This window comes from Sinohyriopsis cumingii, chromosome 1, assembly GCF_028554795.1.
Source record: "Sinohyriopsis cumingii isolate HCF-2022 chromosome 1, ASM2855479v2, whole genome shotgun sequence".
In the NCBI taxonomy this organism is placed as follows: Eukaryota; Metazoa; Mollusca; class Bivalvia; order Unionida; family Unionidae; genus Sinohyriopsis; species Sinohyriopsis cumingii.
Genome location: NC_142961.1, coordinates 172,944,798 through 172,969,196, shown reverse-complemented (window position 1 = coordinate 172,969,196; position 24,399 = coordinate 172,944,798). Strand labels below are relative to the sequence as shown.

Here is a 24,399-nt window from a genome sequence, read left to right as displayed (position 1 = left end):
AAGGAACAAATTTTGAAAAAAAGAAATTACATTTGATTTTTCGCTGAAAGGCATGTCTGATTAAGGTTTCTAGGAATAAACCTTATTATGAAAAATGACTGCATTGATGAACCATAGAATAAATTTATTTTAAATTAAAATACCATGACAATGGAATAATGCTATTTTAATTGTTTAGATAACTGACAGACTTAAGTCCAGGATTCTGAAATTGGTTTATGTAGACATTTTCAGGGTCTGAATGTGGTCTATTCAGAAGCAATTTTCAAAGTTGTCGGATATTACATTTGAAAATCACACACTTACTTTAGTTCCACAATTTTTGCTGTGTAAATTGTGCCAAACTCCAATTCTGGTGCTTTCTGAAAACAAACAACAAACATATAAATGCAGACTTTCACTTCAAGAAAACTGTTAGGAAATTGCACACATCTACTAAACTATTGTTAAAAACAGGAATTCTAGCCAAAAAATATTTTTTGAGGGGTAATTTTAAAAATTAAATTCATTAATTGTAGGAGGTAATACTAATATTAGTACCTGTACTTTATGGATGGGGCTACAACATTATGCTAGGTGGGTGGATGTTGTCAAGATCAATGTTAATTTATTAATTAATATCTACAATTATCTAATACCAGATGATGGTTGGTATGATTCCTGGTTATATTTCATTTTCACATATAAACTGATTATAAATCATCATTTGAACTTTATGTTATGCCATGAATGAATGTGTATCTCAAATTCTGGTTTCAGCCTTATTTCCAGGTTTGGCACATTTGGAATACTCCCATTATTATCCCACTTAATGGTCACTCATCTTAAAGCTAAACATAAGTTTTTGTTTTCTGAATCAGCAATTTACAGTTATTTCATAAAGACTTTATAATAAATTGAAAGGAAACTATTTTTATAATAAATTTGGAGAGGTCTAAAAGTTTTACAATTGGAATCTGTATAATCCAAACTTTTCAGGATAATTCATTCATTTTTATTTTTTTAAATCAGCAATTTTAGCTTCAATATTTATTTAATCAGTTAAATTAAATGCATGCAGTAATTCTCATGATTTCTGAGGTCAAGTCAGGTGTCTCTTGCAGATCTTATAATAATAATAATAATAATAATAATAATAAAAACAATAATAATAATAAGTATATGTTTGAGCATGATCTTTCTCAAGTCTCTATTCATAATTTATTTAATATATTATAAAACTATTTTTAACATATTATAGAACTATCAAGTGTTCCTCAAGGCTTTGTACATAATTTGTTAGTTATTATTGTTATGACCATAGAGTGTTGCTCAGGGTTATTTACATAATTTGTTAGTTATTATTGTTATAACCATAGAGTGTTGCTCAAGGCTTTGTACATAATTTGTTAGTTATTATTGTTATAACCATAGAGTGTTCCTCAAGGCTTTGTACATAATTTGTTAGTTATTATTGTTATAACCATAGAGTGTTGCTCAGGGTTATTTACATAATTTGTTAGTTATTATTGTTATAACCATCAAGTGTTCCTCAAGGCTTTGTACATAATTTGTTAGTTATTATTGTTATAACCATAGAGTGTTGCTCAAGGTTATTTACATAATTTGTTAGTTATTATTGTTATAACCATAGAGTGTTGCTCAGGGTTATTTACATAATTTGTTAGTTATTATTGTTATAACCATCAAGTGTTCCTCAAGGCTTTGTACATAATTTGTTAGTTATTATTGTTATAACCATAGAGTGTTGCTCAAGGTTATTTACATAATTTGTTAGTTATTATTGTTATAACCATAGAGTGTTGCTCAAGGCTTTGTACATAATTTGTTAGTTATTATTGTTATAGCCATAGAGTGTTGCTCAAGGTTATTTACATAATTTGTTAGTTATTATTGTTATAACCATAGAGTGTTGCTCAGGGTTATTTACATAATTTGTTAGTTATTATTGTTATAGCCATAGAGTGTTGCTCAAGGTTATTTACATAATTTGTTAGTTATTATTGTTATAACCATCGAGTGTTCCTCAAGGCTTTGTACATAATTTGTTAGTTATTACTGTTATAGCCATAGAGTGTTGCTCAAGGTTATTTACATAATTTGTTAGTTATTATTGTTATAACCATCGAGTGTTCCTCAAGGCTTTGTACATAATTTGTTAGTTATTATTGTTATAACCATAGAGTGTTGCTCAAGGCTTTGTACATAATTTGTTAGTTATTATTGTTATAGCCATAGAGTGTTGCTCAAGGTTATTTACATAATTTGTTAGTTATTATTGTTATAACCATCGAGTGTTCCTCAAGGCTTTGTACATAATTTGTTAGTTATTATTGTTATAGCCATAGAGTGTTGCTCAAGGTTATTTACATAATTTGTTAGTTATTATTGTTATAGCCATAGAGTGTTGCTCAAGGTTATTTACATAATTTGTTAGTTATTATTGTTATAACCATCGAGTGTTGCTCAGGGTTATTTACATAATTTGTTAGTTATTATTGTTATAGCCATAGAGTGTTGCTCAAGGTTATTTACATAATTTGTTAGTTATTATTGTTATAACCATAGAGTGTTGCTCAAGGCTTTGTACATAATTTGTTAGTTATTATTGTTATAGCCATAGAGTGTTGCTCAAGGTTATTTACATAATTTGTTAGTTATTATTGTTATAGCCATAGAGTGTTGCTCAAGGTTATTTACATAATTTGTTAGTTATTATTGTTATAACCATCGAGTGTTCCTCAAGGCTTTGTACATAATTTGTTAGTTATTATTGTTATAGCCATAGAGTGTTGCTCAAGGTTATTTACATAATTTGTTAGTTATTATTGTTATAACCATCGAGTGTTCCTCAAGGCTTTGTACATAATTTGTTAGTTATTATTGTTATAACCATAGAGTGTTGCTCAAGGCTTTGTACATAATTTGTTAGTTATTATTGTTATAGCCATAGAGTGTTGCTCAAGGTTATTTACATAATTTGTTAGTTATTATTGTTATAACCATCGAGTGTTCCTCAAGGCTTTGTACATAATTTGTTAGTTATTACTGTTATAGCCATAGAGTGTTGCTCAAGGTTATTTACATAATTTGTTAGTTATTATTGTTATAGCCATAGAGTGTTGCTCAAGGTTATTTACATAATTTGTTAGTTATTACTGTTATAACCATCGAGTGTTGCTCAAGGTTATTTACATAATTTGTTAGTTATTATTGTTATAGCCATAGAGTGTTGCTCAAGGTTATTTACATAATTTGTTAGTTATTATTGTTATAACCATCGAGTGTTCCTCAAGGCTTTGTACATAATTTGTTAGTTATTATTGTTATAACCATCGAGTGTTCCTCAAGGCTTTGTACATAATTTGTTAGCTATTATTGTCATAGCCATAGAGTGTTCCTCAAGGCTTTGTACATAATTTGTTAGTTATTACTGTCATAGCCATAGAGTGTTCCTCAAGGCTTTGTACATAATTTGTTAGTTATTATTGTTATAGACATTGAGTGTTTCTCAAGGCTTTGTACATAATTTGTTAGTTATTATTGTTATAGCCATTGAGTGTTCTTCAAGTTAACGCATATGAACATAATTAAATTTTATCCAGTGTTAGTATACCACTAAATAATAAATTTATATAAAATATGAACATCATAACTTTGATATTTGTAAATGTTTATAGCAAATTCTATCATAATACACTGTTTTTTAAGTTAAGCTTATTTATCCAAATGCACACTACCACTGTGATATCATGTCAATGAGTCATCTGACAAAAGTAAAGCATGTTTTATCTGTCTTAATCAGATAACCAGTAGCCTACACATGGATTAGTGTGTAGTATTATTGAATGTACTTATATAATCAGATAATCAGTAGCCTACACATGGATTAGTGTGTAGTAGTATGGAATGTACTTACATAATCAGATACCAGTAGCCTACACATGGATTAGTGTGTAGTAGTATGGAATGTACTTACATAATCAGATACCAGTAGCCTACACATGGATTAGTGTGTAGTAGTATGGAATGTACTTACATAATCAGATACCAGTAGCCTACACATGGATTAGTGTGTAGTAGTATGGAATGTACTTACATAATCAGATACCAGTAGCCTACACATGGATTAGTGTGTAGTAGTATGGAATGTACTTACATAATCAGATAACCAGTAGTCTACACATGGATTAGTGTGTAGTAGTATGGAATGTACTTACATAATCAGATAACCAGTAGCCTACACATGGATTAGTGTGTAGTAGTATGGAATGTACTTACATAATCAGATAACCAGTAGTCTACACATGGATTAGTGTGTAGTAGTATGGAATGTACTTACATAATCAGATAACCAGTAGCCTACACATGGATTAGTGTGTAGTAGTATGGAATGTACTTACATAATCAGATAACCAGTAGCCTACACATGGATTAGTGTGTAGTAGTATGGAATGTACTTACATAATCAGATAACCAGTAGTCTACACATGGATTAGTGTGTAGTAGTATGGAATGTACTTACATAATCAGATAACCAGTAGTCTACACATGGATTAGTGTGTAGTAGTATGGAATGTACTTACATAATCAGATAACCAGTAGCCTACACATGGATTAGTGTGTAGTAGTATGGAATGTACTTACATAATCAGATAACCAGTAGTCTACACATGGATTAGTGTGTAGTAGTATGGAATGTACTTACATAATCAGATAACCAGTAGCCTACACATGGATTAGTGTGTAGTAGTATGGAATGTACTTACTTAATCAGATAACTAGAAGCCTACACATGGATTAGTGTGTAGTAGTATGGAATGTACTTAATCAGATAACCAGTAGCCTACACATATATTAGTGTGTTATAGTATGGAATGTACATTCATAATCTGATAACCAGTAGCCTACACATGGATTAGAGTGTAGTAGTATGGAATGTACTTACTTAGATAACTAGTAGCCTACACATGGATTAGTGTGTAGTAGTATGGAATGTACTTACATAATCAGATAACCAGTAGCCTACACATGGATTAGTGTGTAGTATTATGGAATGTACTTACTTAATCAGATAGCAAGTAGCTGACATGTGGATTAGTGTGGATTCTTACTGATAGCTATCAACACACAACTAATGAACTATATGGGGATAATCAGGGCATCCTGCTAAAGGCACCCAATAGTATAATTTAATGGAGATAATCAGGGCATCCTGCTAAAGGCACCCAATGGTATAATTTAATGGAGATAATCAGGGCATCCTGCTAAAGGCACCCAATGGGATCATTTAATGGAGATAATCAGGGCATCCTGCTAAAGGCACCCAATGGGATCATTTAATGGAGATAATCAAAGCATCCTGCTAAAGGCACCCAATGGGACAACTTAATGGTCAAATGTCTGTCACTGGAAAAAAACCCATAAAATTCCATTATAATTTCTAACATAATCATGTTTTAATAACATATGTTTGGTTGCCCATCAGGGCTTTCACATTTGGAAAAATGATTGCCCAGCAATAATTATGGTTATCCCAGGCACCTGGGCAATGGATTTTGTTTACCCCTGATTTAGGTAAGTAATGCAATGTATTTTCTGTATTGTGAGTCCAAATGCAAACAACACAAAGCCTGATCTGCAACTGTAAGTGTTGGAAGATTAGGGTCTATATTCTTTCTCCTACTGATTACATTAACCAATATCTACTGGTGCACTATGCAATGGTAGATCTTGGTCTGAACAGCTTGCAGTTGGACTGGACTTATAAATGAGTATATATGGAATGTTTCATATATTATATATTCAATCCATACAAATGTAAAGATAAACAACTTAGTGTAAATTAAGTGAGAGTTACCTCCTCCTTCATAAGTTCTTCAAGCATTTGCTTGGCCTCTATCATGGCTGTCTGGTTGGGAGCAAAGATCTGGAAGGAGGTGTCATCTATAGGTGTCAGTGTCACACCTGAAAGAGAGAATAGATCACTATGAGAACAGTAGAATAATGGTAGGTGATGTAAATATAAAATTAAATTCATAATTAGTCGAGGATTTGTTAAAAAAAGCCTCTAAATAAACATGCAGAATTTGTCAAAAACTTTTGAATCACTGAGGAATGAGTTATTATAACAATGTGCAAGATGGTGGTTGAATCAAGATTTGAATAACCGTTAATCTGTAAACCTTTCTTTCAGTTGATAAGTATGTAAAACCAAACATTTTCTAAAATATTATAAAATGGAAAATGTAAAGAATCATAATGCAACAAATTTCTCTCAAAATGAAAAGTTTGAAATCTAAATTTAAAACATTTTGGAGCACTCTACATTTTGTTATTATATAAGTAGTTATATTTTGTATTGAACTGTCTCGTGGAGTTTTGATAAAACATTTTGTTTTGTTTTAAATCTATTTATGCATACAGACAAAATAAAAATGTTAAAAAGTACCTGACATTAAATTTAAAATCTTTGTAACTTAAAATCTAAGCCTGTTTTAAACAATCTCTAAAACAGTTTATGAATTCCTCATTAAGTCTATCATATTACAAATCCAGAAGCAAATATGTTCAACTGTGATTTAGATATAAACATTCAAAATATGTTATTTTATTTTGTCAAAGAAATTTAAACCAGAATGAAATAAAGTTGCTTAAGGTGTTAAATGCTCATTTTCATGACTGAGATGCTTTCTGATTTTCGATGCAAACATAAATTGGTACACATCAATGTGTCTATATTTTGTATGACAAATTTAAGCATAAAGATATGTGCAAACGAGTTCCATAATTAGACTTCCATCTTATCTTAATATTTACATTATGTAAATCACCAGACACTTTTTCACTTAGTTTACTTCTACAGCATATAGGGTAAGTAAGATATATAAAAAAAAACCTAATCAGAAGAAAAAACCACTGAGAACTTTCTCTCTTTTTGTTGTTGCAAATCACAGTATTTAAAATGATGCAATTCTACTGATAAATTAATAAGCTATCCAAAGCATACAAGTTAACGATGTTTGTTGATGGTACATGTCTATTCACCTGTATCTGTTTTCAGCTTTCTCAAATTATATCCACCCAGACCTACAACTTTTGCCCGCTTTGAAGGAGGAACATTAAACTGCTCTGAAAGGAAAGAAAATACATTTATGCAAAGGCTGACACTCCAGGTCTGTACATGTGGTAGTTATGTACAAGTGGTGCTCCTAATGTAATTATCAGATCTTGATCTGTGCACTGTGAATTACAGATATGTACACACACTGTGCTCCTAAATGAATGATCACCTCATAATCTGTGTACTGTGAATTACAGATATATACCCACTGTGCTCCTAAATGAATGATCACCTCATAATCTGTGTACTGTGAATTACAGATATATAAACACTGTGTTCCTAAATGAATGATCACCTCATAATCTGTGTACTGTGAATTACAGATATATACCCACTGTGCTCCTAAATGAATGATCACCTCATAATCTGTGTACTGTGAATTACAGATATATAAACACTGTGTTCCTAAATGAATGATCACCTCATAATCTGTGTACTGTGAATTACAGATATATACACAATGTGCTCCTAAATGCATGATCACCTCATAATCTGTGTACTGTGAATTACAGATATATACACTGTGCTCATAAATTAATGATCACCTCATAATCTGTGCACTGTGAATTACAGATATATACAAACTGTGCTCCTAGATTAATGATCACTTCATAATCTGTGTACTGTGAATTACAGATATATGTACACTGTGCTCCTAAATGAATGATCACCTCATAATCTGTGCACTGTGAATTACAGATATATACACACTGTGCTCCTAAATGATCACCTCATAATCTGTGCACTGTGAATTATAGATATATGCACACTGTGCTCCTAAATTAATGATCACCTCATAATCTGTGCACTGTGAATTACAGATATATGCACACTGCTCCTAAATGCATGATCACCTCATAATGTGTGTACTGTGAATTACAGATATATACACACTGTGCTCCTAAATAAATGATCACCTCATAATCTGTGTACTGTGAATTACAGATATATACACACACTGTGCTCCTAAATTAATGATCACCTCATAATCTGTGCACTGTGAATTGCAGATATATACACACTGTGCTCCTAAATTAATGATCACCTCATAATCTGTGTACTGTGAATTACAGATATATGCACACTGTGCTCCTAAATAAATGATCACATCATAATCTGTGTACTGTGAATTACAGATATATGCACACTGTGCTCCTAAATTAATGATCACCTCATAATCTGTGCACTGTGAATTATAGATATATAAACAATGTGCTTCTAAATGATCACCTCATAATCTGTGCACTGTGAATGACAGATATATACACAATGTGCTCCTAAATGATCACCTCATAATCTGTGTACTGTGAATTACATATATATACACACTGTTCTCCTAAATGATCACCTCATAATCTGTGCACTGTGAATTACAGATATATGCACACTGTGTTCCTAAATGAATGATCACCTCATAATTTGTGCACTGTGAATTATAGATATATGCACTGTGCTCCTAAATTAATGATCACCTCATAATCTGTGCACTGTGAACTACAGATATATGCACATTGTGCTCCTAAATGAATGATCACCTCATAATCTGTGTACTATGAATTACAGATATATACACAATGTGCTCCTAAATGAATGATCACCTCATAATCTGTGCACTGTGAATTTTGTTGTTGTTGTTGTTGTAGGGTTTAACGCCATTTTTCAGCACATGATAGGCTATACATGGTGGCCAGTATTAATGGTGGAGGAAGAACCCGGGAAATCTCCGGAAAGAACCACCGACCCTCGAGAAGCTACTGGCAAGCTTTCTCACATATCCACATTGGCTGAATCCGAGACTCGAACCCATGCACACAGAGGTGAGATGGCAGTGATCCGTAACGGAGAGCGCTTTAGACCACTCGGCCACTCGGGGCCCCACACTGTGAATTACAGATATATATACACTGTGCTCCTAAATGATCACCCATAATCTGTTCACTGTGAATTACATATATATACACACTGTTCTCCTAAATGATCACCTCATAATCTGTGCACTGTGAATTACAGATATATGCACACTGTGTTCCTAAATGAATGATCACCTCATAATTTGTGCACTGTGAATTACAGATATATACACAATGTGCTCCTAAATTAATGATCACCTCATAATCTGTGTACTGTGAATTACAGATATATACACACTGTGCTCCTAAATTAATGATCACCTCATAATCTGTGCACTGTGAATTACAGATATATAAACAATGTGCTCCTAAATTAATGATCACCTCATAATGTGTACTGTGAATTACAGATATACACACACTGTGCTCCTAAATTGATGATCACCTCATAATCTGTGTACTGTGAATTACAGATATATACACACTGCGCTCCTATATTAATGATCACCCCATAATTTGTGAATTAGATATATACAAACTGTGCTCCTAAATTAATGATCACCTCATAATGTGTGTACTGTGAATTACAGATATATGCACACTGTGTTCCTAAATTAATGATCACCTCATAATCTGTGCACTGTGAATTACAGATGTATACAAACTGTGCTCCTAAATCAATGATCACCTCATAATCTGTGTTCTGTGGTGATCCTGATGTAGTGATCACTTTATGATCTGTATTTTGTGGTGATCCTAATGTAGTGATCACTATGTGGTCTGTGGGTCTGTGTTCTGTGGTGATCCTAATGAAGGGATCACATGATCTGTATACTGTGAATTCCCAATACGTGAGATACCATTTTTGTGGATTTTCCTAGATATTACAAACCATGAATTTAAAGATCCAGTGACATTGATCTTTCAGCAGAAATAAATAGGACCTCCTAAATAAACAGAACAACTTCTCCAATTGCTGATTTCAAGAATCAAGAAAAAAATGTCATTTTTCACAAAAACATGAATGCTCATGAAAACAAATGAATTCTTAGCACCATCTGCACTCACATACAAGTCTAGCTTAACTGCAAGCTGCATGGACCAAGATCTTCCACTGCATAATGTACTGGCAGATCTGCATCCCTGCATATTGTTAGGAGTAATCAGTAGAACAAACAACATGACCCTGAGCTACTGGTGTATTATGGAATGGCAGATCAGGGTCTATGTTGTTTGCAGTTGAAATTGACTTATACGTGAGTATTACAGTATTTTCGTTTGAGAAACATCTATAGGATATTTCTTATTTAAGACAGGAAAGGTTAAATGGTGATACCAATGGAGGAGACAACATCACTATTGACAGGCCTTTATGAAATTGTTTCTATGCAAAAAAGTGAAGGTATGGGCTTTCCTGAAAATAATGATTAAAAAAAAGATCTAAGGTGACAAATGTGTGGAAAACCAATTTTTATAGTAAAATATGTTTCTTTGAAAATATTTACCCAATCATAATACCTTAGGAGTATTACCACTACCTCGGGGAGGCTGGGAAGATGTACATGTATTATGATTGGGCAAGTATTTTTGAAGAAACATATTTTACTATAAAAAATTGGTTCCTTCTTTGAATACATTACTCAATCATTATACCTTAGGAGAGTAGGTGGAGGAAATACATCCCCTTACCCATGAGATACGATCTCCAGTCCCCTAAGGTAAGACAGTTTCTAGGTAACCCAACTGAAGGTGACTCCATCTGTTGGGGTGTGGCTTCAAAAAGGGAAAATATTTCCTCAACAAATCCAAAGGAAGTCGAGAAGCCACCCTTTGAGATGAGAGATCTCGGAGATAAAAGCTAGAGAATGTGGACTCTGATCTCCATTCCACAGCCTGAATGATGTCTGTCAGAGAACAGTTTAATTCAAATGCTAGGCTAGTTGTAACTGCCCATACCTCATGAGCCAAGATATGTAAAACAATTCATTTGAACTAGGGTTATTTCCCTGTATGCTAAGCGAATAACCCACTTGATCCAGGAAGAACAGTTGGAGCTGATATATCATTTTGTCCTGATTTCAGAGGTAGAAAAAAGGTGTGATTCCCCTCGAACCAGTTCTAGTCGATGAAGGTACCACTTCAAAGATCTGACTGAGTCTTGTTAGTGGCCTTCAGTTGATGTGTCCAAGCAAGACAAAGGTCTCATGGCAAAGTTTAGTTACCAGTGGAAGAAAGATAGTTCTTGGCAATGAATGAGGAAGCCATCATGGGTAAGAGTGACCCATCTTGTCAGAACTGCAGCCAACTGGGGTCTGCGGACAGGGCATGTATTTCACTAATTCTGCCTGCTGTTGCTACGGTCGAGAAGAAGCAGGTCTTGTAGGAAATAAGCACCAGAGATGCCTGTGCAATTGGTTCAAACAGTCTTGTTATGCCAGGTCAATACCCAAGATAGGTACTATTTGGGGCAGAAGGTTATCGTTTTAGGCTGTGTATACTTAAAGTTTGCAAATAAATTGGGTAATTTACTTTCTTCAAAGAGCCAGAGGAAGAAATTAGCTATCTGTGATATTAATGCCTGGATAGGTAATATATATTTGTTTACACACCACTGGGTGAAAATGTGCCATTTGCCTTCATACTTTTTTAGAGTGGAGGTCTGTTGTGCATGAGCAATTCTCTCCATGACTGGTTGCGAGAATTGTTTAAGTCTGAGGGCCTGTTTGACATGATCCAGATGTACAGAATCAGGAGCTCTGGACAAGGATGAAACAACCGCTGTTGTGGGATGTTTGTATCAAAAATTGAAGACCCAAATCTTCCATGGGATTTCTGATGCAAGATTGATGTGGTAGTTCATCCATGACTACTTCCCTCGGAGTGGTGCTATGAGAATGATGTGACAGGCTGATTTATTGCTTTCTGTATCGGTTTTGGAATCAGCAGTGTTGGAGTGTGGGCATATGTGTTCAGGTTGTTCCAATTAAAGGATAGAGCATCAACTGCCCATGCTTTGGGATTTGGAATGGGAGAGACAGGTTGGGAGTTTGGTATTCCACCTTACACAAATAGGTTCTGGCTGAAAACCGAGAGATGAAGAGACCATTCTGTCTTAATCAGTTGATTATTTCTTGACAATGCATCAGCTAGAATGTTGAGGCGATTCGGTATTTGACGAACATGTATTTGGATTTGTTGTTGACCACACCTGTTTAGAAAGTCCCACACCATGACACAAAGGTCAGGTGACTTGGTTCCTCCCTGTCATTTGAGAAAAGTCCCTATTGTAAAGTTGTCAGACAGAATCAAGACTTTCCTGCTACCAGTGAAAAGCTTTTAAAATGGCCCTCATTTCCAAATGATTATTGTGCAGAAGTCATTCGTGGGGAGACCATGCACCATTGGCATCAAGAAATAATGGTAGAAGGTTGGTTCCCCAGCCCTCCATGCTTGCACTGGTGCAAATTGTAATCTTGGGTGGTGGTAAGTGCAGAGGTATACCCACCATAAACCAAGAAAGTTGTGAGCAGATGGTTAGAGGTTGGTCCAGTGGGCAAACTTTGGGTCTCCATTGAGTGAGAAGAAGCATTGGTTGTTGTTGTTGTAGGGTTTAATGCCATTTTTCAGCACACAATAGGCTATACATGGCGGCCAGTATTAATGGTGGAGGAAGAACCTGGGAAAACCCCGGAAAGAACCACCGACCCACAAGAAGCTACTGGCAAGCTTTCTCACATACCCACATTGGTTGAATCCGAGACTCTAACCCACGCAGACAGAGGTGAGATGGCAGTGATCTGTAATGGAGAGCACTTTAGACCACTTGGCCACTCTGGGCCCCAGAAGAATTGCTAATGGGTGCATAAAAAGGAGACCTAGGATGAGGAGGTCCTCTGCTGCATGGAATAAACCTAGGAGACGAAGGAATTCTCATGCTGATAGGGTTCTCTTTATGAGTAAAGAAGCCACCATGTTGCAGATTTGACTGCCCGATCCTAAGGGAGACAAACCATGTTTTCCTGTGTATTGAACTCCAAACCTAGATTAACAAAATCTTGGGAGGGTACTAGGTCGAATTTGTCCTCATTTATGAGAAAGTCCAGACTGGTAAGTGATTTGACAAGGGTTAACATATCTGGAGGTAAAATGTTTCTGAATGATGTCGTCCAGGTAACTTGATGTTGCTACTATAGAAATGGTTCAGTCATGTGCTATGGCTTGATTTATGAGACGAGTGAAAACCCAGGGGCTGATATTAAGACTGAATGGAAGGGCCCTGAATTGGTATACCATGGTACATTGTAGGCAAACTTCAGGAACTTAATATCAGTCTCTGGGTTTTCACTCGTCTCATGAATCAAGAGGAGGCTGTCAAGGGGAGAATGCTAAGTTGAATGAAAGGCTCCTCTGTGTTTTATTAGCTTTGCTTTGCGATGGCTGTGGCTTACAATGAGTAGATCTCAAGTAGGACTGTTTTCCAGAGGTTTGTGCCCTACGGGTGGCTCTTGGATCCCTTTCCTGATTTCCTGTATTATCCCTGTAACAGAGCTGTGGTGGTGGAATAGGGAAATTTGTTTTTTATGGTGGTCTGTTTTCAAACCTTTTCAATCTGGCCATTAAACAAAAGGTTGGACAATAAAGGCTGTGTGTGCAGTCTGACTTTATGGTGGTAATTTAGGAAAGTGGAGGTTGTGAGTGCAGAGTGTAAAGAGAAGTCTGTAAATGCTGGGATCCTGCAATTGGTGGTGAAGAACTTTCAAAATGTAACTCTCTCTGATTGCAGTAGAAACTTGAAGGCATGTGCCTCCTTTTATATCATAAGATCAACAGAAGCTGGGATTCTAGTCCAGTTTGGTGTTGTTGTAGGGGGAGATGAGCAAAATTCCGGGGGTAAAAGGCAGAATACTTCCTCAATGGAGGCCCAGAAGGCTGAATCTTCAAGTGACAATGTACAGAATCAATGACAGTCCTTGAGAACAAGCATCATCGTCCTTAGGGGTACAAGGTGAGCCTGAAGAGTGACAAGATCTGGCACTCACTAAACTTGTAGTATGTCTCGAATTAGAAGCTGTGACCTGCATACAGTCAATGAGAACTGAGGCTATTTCCATCGCAGGCTGTCAAGAGACTGGCAATGAGATGTCTGTATAAGTATGAGGGGCTGAACAAGGCATTATGCTGGAAGGGAGTTCTGAGAAGGAAATAGGTATGTGCAGTCCCTGGGTATGTTGACGTAGATTTGTTTTTTGACGTACTGGGATATGAGCTGTTGTATGATTGAACCCTAAATAGAGGATGTTGTTGCCACGCCTGATCACTTGAATATGGCCTAGGCTGGTCGTAATGGAAATAGGCCATGTGCGTGGAAGGATTAACGTCCGATTCATGAAGTTGTGACAGATTATGAGATGTTTGACCCACATAACCTGCCTGTATATCTGAAAATTGAGAAGGAAGTTATGGCTGATGTTTAAGCTCTTTCCATCGTTGCTCTACAAGAGAAATAGAGTAAAGTCTGATAGGAATTGCCAGTAACTTTGGGTCTGGAAGAGGTGACTTGGGTGCTGGGGCAGTTTCTGATCTGGTTGCTTTCCAGCATTTAGTGGCTGAGGTTGAGGCATCCCCCTTTTCTACCAAAATTCCTGTATGGATGAATGATCAGCCTGTAGACTGATGACATCATCATCTTTTGAATTTTGTTTCTGTGCTTTGCCCACAGTACCAACCTGTAAGTATAATGAGCAGAAAAAATGAACATGAGGGGCCAAGCCATGTCACCTTGTACTATCAGTGTGAGCTAAAGCTTAAGTAAGTAATAACCGGCAGTCTAATGTCAATGAACTGTATAGAGGGTATAATGCTAATATACCACAAAATGCCTGCACCTGTCTGGTTTGGCTATCGTTACTGTGTACAGTTGACCAAAAGAAAAATTACCTGGAAAAATTAGTGTTAGCAGATGAATTTAGTAAAAACTACCTGTCTGAGAGGTCAAGGACATCATGGACAGGTATGCTCATTGAAGCGCGATGTCTAGACACTAAGACTGCCTAAGTTAAAGCAGACAAAGCAATAAAGGTTATATATATATATATATATATATATATATATATATATATATATATATATATAATGATACTAGTAGGAAGGCTCAGGGATGGCCTATACAAGTGCAATATGCAAGTATACAATGAGCTCATGGATGCATGGCGCCAAGGTGCTATAAATGCCATGCAAGGAAACGCCCACTGTGTGTGCCAGAAAAAAGGATTAATATAGAGAGAAAAAAACAAGGTTCTGAAAGTATAAGAGACTTGCACACATAAAAATGCATCCTGGACCTATCCAGTGGGGATATAATGGCTGCCTGTGAAGTAATGAAGAGCTCTAATTAAAAGGAATACATATTCCAAAATTGAACAAGGGGAGATCACTCTGCCTGACCACCACATGGGTTGGCAGACATCTTTTAGCTCCCTTTAGCTAAAATTAGTATCTGGGAGGGCAGGATTTGTGAGGTAGTGGTAGTACTCCCAAGGTATTATGATTGGGTAATGTATTTGAAGAAGAAAATACCAAATTCAAGCTGCAGCAAAATTTATATTGTAAACTTGATTTAACTGTCCATAGACTTTTACCTGTTACTGGTCCATTTTCCTTCTTCTCTTGTCGGGGTTTAGATATAGTTTCATTCATGATCTTCAATATCCTATTCTTGGCATCTAAGAAAATGAAAAGATAAGAACAAAATTACCTGAAGTCTGCAGTGAAATTTGAGGGGTTTTCAATATATGCTAGACAACCTGTGTGGACCCTTTATAAATGTTGTCATGAAATATTGTTACAAGATTATGGTCATAAATTAAGTAACAGAAAGAAACAAAACCAACAAATTTTGTATAACAAATAATTTAATTATCAAAGTTATAAATGAAAGTGTGAGGGCAACATACAGCATTATGAAATAAATTCAAAATAATCCTGGTATGGAGTTATTTCTTTTTCTATTATTTAAATCACTTTCTTTTGACTGTATAAGGACCATATCAGACAGAACTTTATTACCAGCTGAAAAGTTCTAACTTTTGTAATTTGTACCTGTCTTAATTGTACATTTGAGTTAGAAGACAGAGGATTATGTTTTGCTATTTCACAATCAGAGATATAATCTATTGTTGGAATCCTGTCAAAAGAACTTTTTCTTTTAACAACTCCAATGGTCCCTTGACAATATGTCCAAAAGATATTTCAAAAAGATCTAAAACTGGCCTACTGACATATAAAACAAGATCTGAAATGTTTAGAAACATCACTTTTAATTTCTGGCCAATAAAAATGATGTGAGATCTTGTGGTAAGTCTTACTGATTCCTATATGACGAGCCAAGTAGTTTTATAGCCTATACAAATAATTTCCTTTCTGTGTGACTTAGGAACAACAATCTGATAGCTCACTGACCACTCATCACTAGCAGGTACTTCATGTGGTCACCAGTTTCTCATTAGGACCCAATTTTTGAAAAAACAGCAAGCTGGCACCTCGGTAAAATCTGCGTTGTTATTAGCCCTCTGAAATGAACAGATTTCAGGATTTTTTTCCTGTTTGATGACAAGTGATTTTCAATTGTCACCCTGATCGGAAATAAGAGAATGAGTGGTTATCAGAGGTTTGGTTCTTATAAGTTGTGCTAAATTGAAATTTATAAGTGCTTGCTTGAGACTGAATTGGTTTCTTACGAAGAACCTGCTGAGAGGAAAACTTATTTACAAAAGAAATTTTGTGAGTCAAGGAATAGTCATCAATTGCATGAGCAGCTTTTTGTGAGTCAAGGAATAGTCATCAATTGCATGAGCAGCTTTCTGTGAGTCAAGGAATAGTTATTAATTGCATGAGCAGCATTTTGTGAGTGAAGGAACAGTCATCAATTGCATGAGCAGCTTTTTGTAAGTCAAGGAATAGTCATCAATTGCATGAGCAGCTTTTTGTGCACGAGGTCTTGACATCACAAAGGAGTCTTGAAGTCTTCACCTAATATGAGATGTCTAAGTTTATCAAAATCTTTATCACTCTTTTTAGATGTGCAACACCTATTAATTAGTTTTTCTCTTTCCCTCGTGAACTCTATATGGGTTTGGCTATTTTCTCTTTTGTGATTCTGAAATGTGTTGATGTACCTCAGGTACCAACTCATAACCCTTCAAGATACATTCCTCGGCCAAAACATAATCAGCACTTTCTTTTATTGACAGTGAAGTATAAACTTGATGAGCTTTGCCTGTAAGTACACTCTGTAACAATAAAGTCCAGTGCTCTCTTGGCCATTATAAATTCTCTGATATATTTTCAAAATATGAAAAATATTGATCTACATCTTTTTTATCTGCATTTGCTTCTTTCTTTTTCCTGCATTTGTATCTTTCTTTCCTCTTTCTGCATTTGCATTTTCATTTCTTCCTTTTTCAAGCTGAAGTTTCCTGAATTCTGTTTCATTCTGATTTTTTAATTTTAATTCTTTTAATTTCATTTCAAAGCTACATGGAGACTTACTAATTGATCCTAAAGTATTTGCATACAAATTTGCTTTTCCATCCAAATACTTCACCAAAATATTTTTAATTTCCTATTTTAACAAAGATGATTTTATGTCAGAAAGTGAATAATGGTTTGCAAGCTACAGCAACTAATCTTCCCTCCAGAGTTGGATTGGAAAAAAATCTCTCCAACCTATATGACACTGTGAAAGCTTATTGGTTAAAGCAAAAGACCAGGGATAAAGAAATGCCTGAAGAAAAAGAAAATCAAAACTATTTCAACTTCTCTGAAATATTTCTAAATTCATATCCCAGAAAAACCACCCATTTCTTATATGACTCTATGGTCATAAACTAAATAACAGAAAGAAGCAAAAGTAATAAGTTTTGAAAAACTAAACAGATAATTTAATTATCAAAGATATAGATGATAACGTGAGAGGAACTTACAGTATTATGAAGTGAATCCAAAACAATCTAGAAAAAGTTCTATGAAAATACAAAACAATGAATAGTTCCATATAATTTTCAGAACTGGAAATGTACTGGTCCACCAAGAATTGTGACATTGTCAAAATGGCATTGTCCAGAACTCCTCTGAATAATTCACAATAGTTTCAGAATAATATTATGGTCCAATGAGCACTTTCTGATTTAATGGAATAAACAAATGATTTTCCTCTCAAATAATATCTAACTGCAACATAAAGCCTGAAGTTAAAAGAAGGACACAAGAATTAAAAATCACCAAAATTTTCCAGCTACGTGTATTTCTATACCAGCAAAAGGTTGAAAATGCATTTTGCTACAAATACATACATGGCAAATCACAAATTTCCAACACTACAAAAACTCACATGATTTAATCCATCCAATGGGAGTTAACATAATTCATCTAAGACAGCACCTGACTGACCTGTCCAATGGGAAATATCCCCAAACTCGTAAACATATTTACAAATGATTCAATATTTAGTAACTGTCAAGATGTACATAAGCATCTATTTACAGATTCAATGCAAGTTTATGTTCTTTAATATTTTAAAACAGACCCTATCTATGTATGTCAAATTCAGCTATAGATAATCACTTTAATTTACAGTCATGAATAAACATTAATAAAAATGAAAAAGGATTTTGCCACTGTCCCTCTTGTAAGTATGTGTGATACACAATATTTTGTAATCAATATATAAAACTTCACAGGAAAGGCCTCTGGTAGTGTAATCTATTTCCAGGCAGCTGAAAAGTGCAGTGGTATTGTTGACATGTGAAATAACATGCTGTTTATCAACAAGCACTGTGGTTTTGCCTTTTTGAATGACTTTACTGTCACTTCTTGCAACATCAAAACTACTTAATTCACAGCTGCATTTCTTAAAGGAAACAATGACAATATATGTATCTCATAGGGCCACATGGTTGTTTCCAATTTCACCGCTCCGGTGGCCTAGTGGTTAGAGCACCTGCCTTGGATGTGGGAGGTCGTGGGTTCGATCCCCGACTGAGCCATACCAAAGACTTACAAAAACGGTACTAACAGCAGCCTCGCTTGGCACTCAGTATTAAGAGGTTAGTGTTAGGACTGGTCAGCCTGGTGTCAGGATAATGTGACTGGGTGTGATATCATGCTACATGTCTGCGGCATGATGCCCCAGTGCTAGACATCACTATAAACTGCCACACTGCAGACATTGCAGCAATATGACTGATCATGCCATATGTGCTTAGTAATGTTAAATTCCATGACCCTGAAAGAATAATCATGCCATCTGTGCTTATTGTTTGTAACAGTAATGTTAAATTTCAAGACCTTCAAAGAATGATCATGCCATCTGTACTTGATCTTTGGAAAAGTAATGTTACATTCCAAGACTCCCAAAGAATGATCATGCCATATGCAGTCTGTGGAAGACACCAATTATTTATGTATTTACCTGCAGCTTTATCGACAGCCTCCATGACAATCTTTAATGGCAGTCCAGAAAGCTTGATGTCTGCCTGAAATCAACAAAAACAATGAAAACAAAACTCCATCCATGTGTGCACATGTTTTGTAAGTATTCTTAGCATACAGACTAGAGTTGTCTAGCTTTCTCTCAGACCAAATGATTTTGTGAAATAAAATAAAAAGGATACCTACCCATTCAAATGCCAAGGAAATTAAGTAAGAAAACATTCAAGTGTCACCTTTGAAAGTTGTCATCTTTTCAAATAGTTTCACAATGGAATATGTTTTCCTTATGCTTCCTGTATTTTAGAGAGTTCTATTTTTCATATTAAAATTCTGCAACAGAGAAATTTGCCAAGCTAAAACTTATTCAACTCAAGAAAAACTCAGGTGAGATTTCAAGCATAAAATATGCAAACATTTGTTGCACCATATCTTCAACAAACATGAACAAGAAAACTGGAAATGACAAATGATATATCCCATTTTGTGACCTTTTCCATACTAATGACTTTGACCTTTGGGCCTGGAACTAACATATTAAATGGTAGTGTGTGGACCTGGTAAAGTTTCATGAAACTATTTTTCCAGGGGTTAAAAAGTAGCAGCCTGGATAAGAAAACAGGCTCCTGACTTAAAATTGGATTAAAATTGTGATTTACTTATAATAAGTAGATCTGAGAGGAACTGATAAAGTTTCATGTCCCATATACCTATTTTCAGCAATCAATCTAATAAAGCATCACAGTTCATTATTTGGAGATTACTATTAAAAATATTATGTTTCACATTACTTTTTTTTAACTGTCATGAATGTAAAAGTTGTACTTTGGTTTGTAAATGGAAGGTCAACAGAACATAACCTTGTATTGGTGTCCACTGTATCTCCACTATGTCAGAGATCTTGACTTTAATCAGATTGCTGACTTGAAGTATCCCTTGTTGTGACCTTGATCTTTAGACAGGTGGTATTACTGAATACACAAGACTATGTCATGTCATGATATATAACATGCTGATGTCTCATCATGATATCTTCATTGGTACAGTGAGTTATATCCATACATGAATAAAGCTCACCAATTTATACTTAACTTTGCTGTGACCTTGACCTATAGGCATATGATGTAATTTAGTCATGATCTATGAAGTTTTATTAAGATACTTTCAATGGTTTAAAAGATTTTCTCCGAATAAGGAATCAAGTCATAGGTGCATTTTTCATTGCTGTACCTTGGAACTGAACCAAGGGATGTTTCTATGGTATGTGACAAAATGCATAGCTACCAACCCCTGTGTACAAAAATACTGATTGCTTATGACAAAAAAAATTGATTTTCAAGAACAAATACCGATTTTTAGAACCTTAATGCATATGTAACTATTTACAACATTTACAACCATCAGTAAAGTAGGACAGTTACCGTACCTAATTATTTAATGTTAAAGCTGTTTGTGTTGCACTCCTGCAACTTCTGAACAGGGAACCCTGTTCCATTTGGGTGCCCATTAAGAAGGAGCTTGAGTGCAATATGATTATAGGAGCCTTTTCCACACCTTGTCTGTTTTCTCCTAATTATTATCGATTCCCATGTACCATCTTTCATTCATGATCTGAATTCTGTGTGATTTTCTTTCTGAACTGTTTTTGTTCCAGCACATGAGGAATCCTTTGCAATTTTACTGTCTAGAAAACATGTGCGAAATATATTGCCACCAACACTAGTAAATGAATAAGGAAGTTTCAGATCTAAAATTTTTTAGTAAACCAAACTTTGATCAAATTACATCAAGGTTCACTCTGGATTTTATATACATGGTAAGTTCAGGCTGAGTTGTTACTGATAAAGCTGCAAGCAGATCTTTATTAACTTTTTCATTCTGTTTTATGTCATGGGTGTCTCCATACCCAGTAGCCAAATCACATTACACAATTCGCAAAATGTTAAGTTTTCTCCTTTACTAGATAGTTTCACAAATCTAAATAAGACAGCATAATTGTCCTTCCAGTTCTGTTTTCTTTTGTTTCCTGGAAAAAATTCTGAATCTTTTGCTTTTCTTTTCGACATGATTAGAAGTTGAATATTAAGAAGATGAGATATAGTGATAGTGGCAACTGTTTGCAAAATCCAATATGGTAGTTAAAGACAGGCATGGTAGCCTCAATTCTGAATGAACCAATCATATTTTAGAACCCTATTCTACATACATGTGATACATTTCTATTAGAATGGAACCGAGTGTCCATTCTAAACAGAAAATTGCAAGGAAATTTATAATTAAATTTTTTATTAAAAAAATTGATTTTTAACAAGAAAAACACACCTGTATTCAGGTCCAAAATACAGGAAATACGGGACACTTGGCAGCTATGCAAGATGTCTAGACATGATAAATAAATGGCTTAAATTTCATTAAAGATTTGTAAGAGGTTCAAACATTATGCTCAGGACAAGAATGCCAGTCACATAATTACATTTTCTCTTACCATGACACTGAACTTGAGGCATGAATAAGGTATATAACACACTGTCTAGTCTTGACTGATGCTTGGGCAAAGTTTCAACTCTTTATGGATCAATCCAGAAAAAGATAAAGTAAACAAAAATGACATTTTCCTTTGCCATGACTTTAAGGCTAGTGAATACAAAATACTAACTATTCATTTTCATTAGAAAAATCTTCATTGGTTCAAAACAATGATAAAAGTCAGAGAATTAATTTTTCCCTTGCCATGACCTTGAACTCGAGGCATGGCTGTGTTACATGACACATAATATATTCCTGGACAAAGTTTAATGAAAAGCTCTCCAACTATTACAAAGTTATGATCTGGACAACCAAATGTGGGTAGGTGGGTGGATAGATGGATGAATGGGTAGGTGGATGCATGGATGGATTGATGAATAATGCCATAATACAATATGACTGTCTTCAGATGGGCATATAATAATGCCATAACACAATATAACTGTCTTCAGATGGGCATATAATAATGCCATAACGCAATATAACTGTCTTAAAATGGGCATATAATAATGCCATAACACAGTATGAATATCTTAAAATGGGCATATTAATAATGCCATAACACAGTATGACTGTCTTAAAATGGGCATATAATAAGGCCATAACACAGTATGAATGTCTTAAAATGGGCATATTAATAATACCAAAACACAGTATGAATGTCTTAAAATGGGCATATAATAATGCCATAACACAGTATGAATATCTTAAAATGGGCATATTAATAATGCCATAACACAGTATGACTGTCTTAAGATGGTCATATTAATAATGCCATAACACAGTATCAATGTCTTAAAATGGGCATATAATAAGGCCATAACACAGTATGAATGTCTTAAAATGGGCATATTAATAATACCAAAACACAGTATGAATGTCTTAAAATGGGCATATTAATAATGACATAACACAGTATGACTGTCTTAAAATGGGCATATAATAATGCCATAACACAGTATGACTGTCTTAAGATGGTCATATTAATAATGCCATAACACAGTATCAATGTCTTAAAATGGGCATATAATAAGGCCATAACACAGTATGAATGTCTTAAAATGGGCATATTAATAATACCAAAACACAGTATGAATGTCTTAAAATGGGCATATTAATAATGACATAACACAGTATGACTGTCTTAAAATGGGCATATAATAATGCCATAACACAGTATGACTGTCTTAAGATGGTCATATTAATAATGCCATAACACAATATAACTGTCTTCAGATGGGCATATAATAATGCCATAACACAGTATGAATGTCTTAAAATGGGCATATTAATAATGCCAAAACACAGTATGAATGTCTTAAAATGGACATATTAATAATGCCATAACACAGTATGACTGTCTTAAAATGGGCATATAATAATGCCATAACACAGTATGACTGTCTTAAGATGGTCATATTAATAATGCCATAACACAGTATCAATGTCTTAAAATGGGCATATTAATAATGACATAACACAGTATGACTGTCTTAAAATGGGCATATTAATAATGACATAACACAGTATGACTGTCTTCAGATGGGCATATAATAATGCCATAATACAATATGACTGTCTTCAGATGGACATATTAATAATGCCAAAACACAGTATGAATGTCTTAAAATGGGCATGTTAATAATGCCATAACACAGTATGACTGTCTTAAGATGGGCATATTAATAATGCCAAAACAGTATGACTGTCTTAAGATGGGCATATAATAATGCCAAAACACAGTATGACTGTCTTAAAATGGGAATATAATAATGCTATAACACAGTATGAATGTCTTAAGATGGGCATATTAATAATGCCAAAACACAGTATGACTGTCTTAAGATGGTCATATTAATAATGCCATAACACAGTATGACTGTCTTAAAATGGGCATATTAATAATGCCATAACACAGTATGACTGTCTTAAGATGGGCATATAATAATGCCATAACACAGTATGACTGCCTTAAAATGGGAATATAATAATGCTATAACACAGTATGACTGTCTTAAAATGGGCATATTAATAATGACATAACACAGTATGACTGTCTTAAGATGGGCATATAATAATGCCAAAACACAGTATGACTGCCTTAAAATGGGAATATAATAATGCTATAACACAGTATGAATGTCTTAAGATGGGCATATTAATAATGCCAAAACACAGTATGACTGCCTTAAGATGGGCATATAATAATGCCATAACACAATATGACTGTCTTAAGATGGGAATATAAGTCAATAATAAAAAAGATGAGAAACTTCAAATTAATAACATACCTTGTATAAAAGATGAGAACCATCCACTTAATAACATACCCTGTGTAAAAGATGAGAACCATCCACTTAATAGCATACCCTGTATAAAAGATGAGAACCATCCACTTAATAACATACTCCATAT

General features: G+C 34.6%; 1 protein-coding gene across 1 annotated transcript in view; it reads right to left on the bottom strand.

The window, feature by feature from the left end:
* LOC149808395 (polyribonucleotide nucleotidyltransferase 1, mitochondrial-like) overlaps positions 1-24,399 on the bottom strand; it is a 99,225-nt gene that overhangs the window by 13,166 nt on the left and 61,660 nt on the right. The window contains exons 20-24 of the mRNA XM_089976629.1: positions 19,442-19,505; positions 15,612-15,695; positions 7,048-7,131; positions 5,861-5,967; positions 307-362 (exon numbers count right to left, since the gene is read on the bottom strand). Of these exons, the coding sequence (XP_089832755.1) occupies positions 307-362; positions 5,861-5,967; positions 7,048-7,131; positions 15,612-15,695; positions 19,442-19,505 (395 nt within the window). The remainder of the gene's footprint in view (positions 1-306; positions 363-5,860; positions 5,968-7,047; positions 7,132-15,611; positions 15,696-19,441; positions 19,506-24,399) is intronic.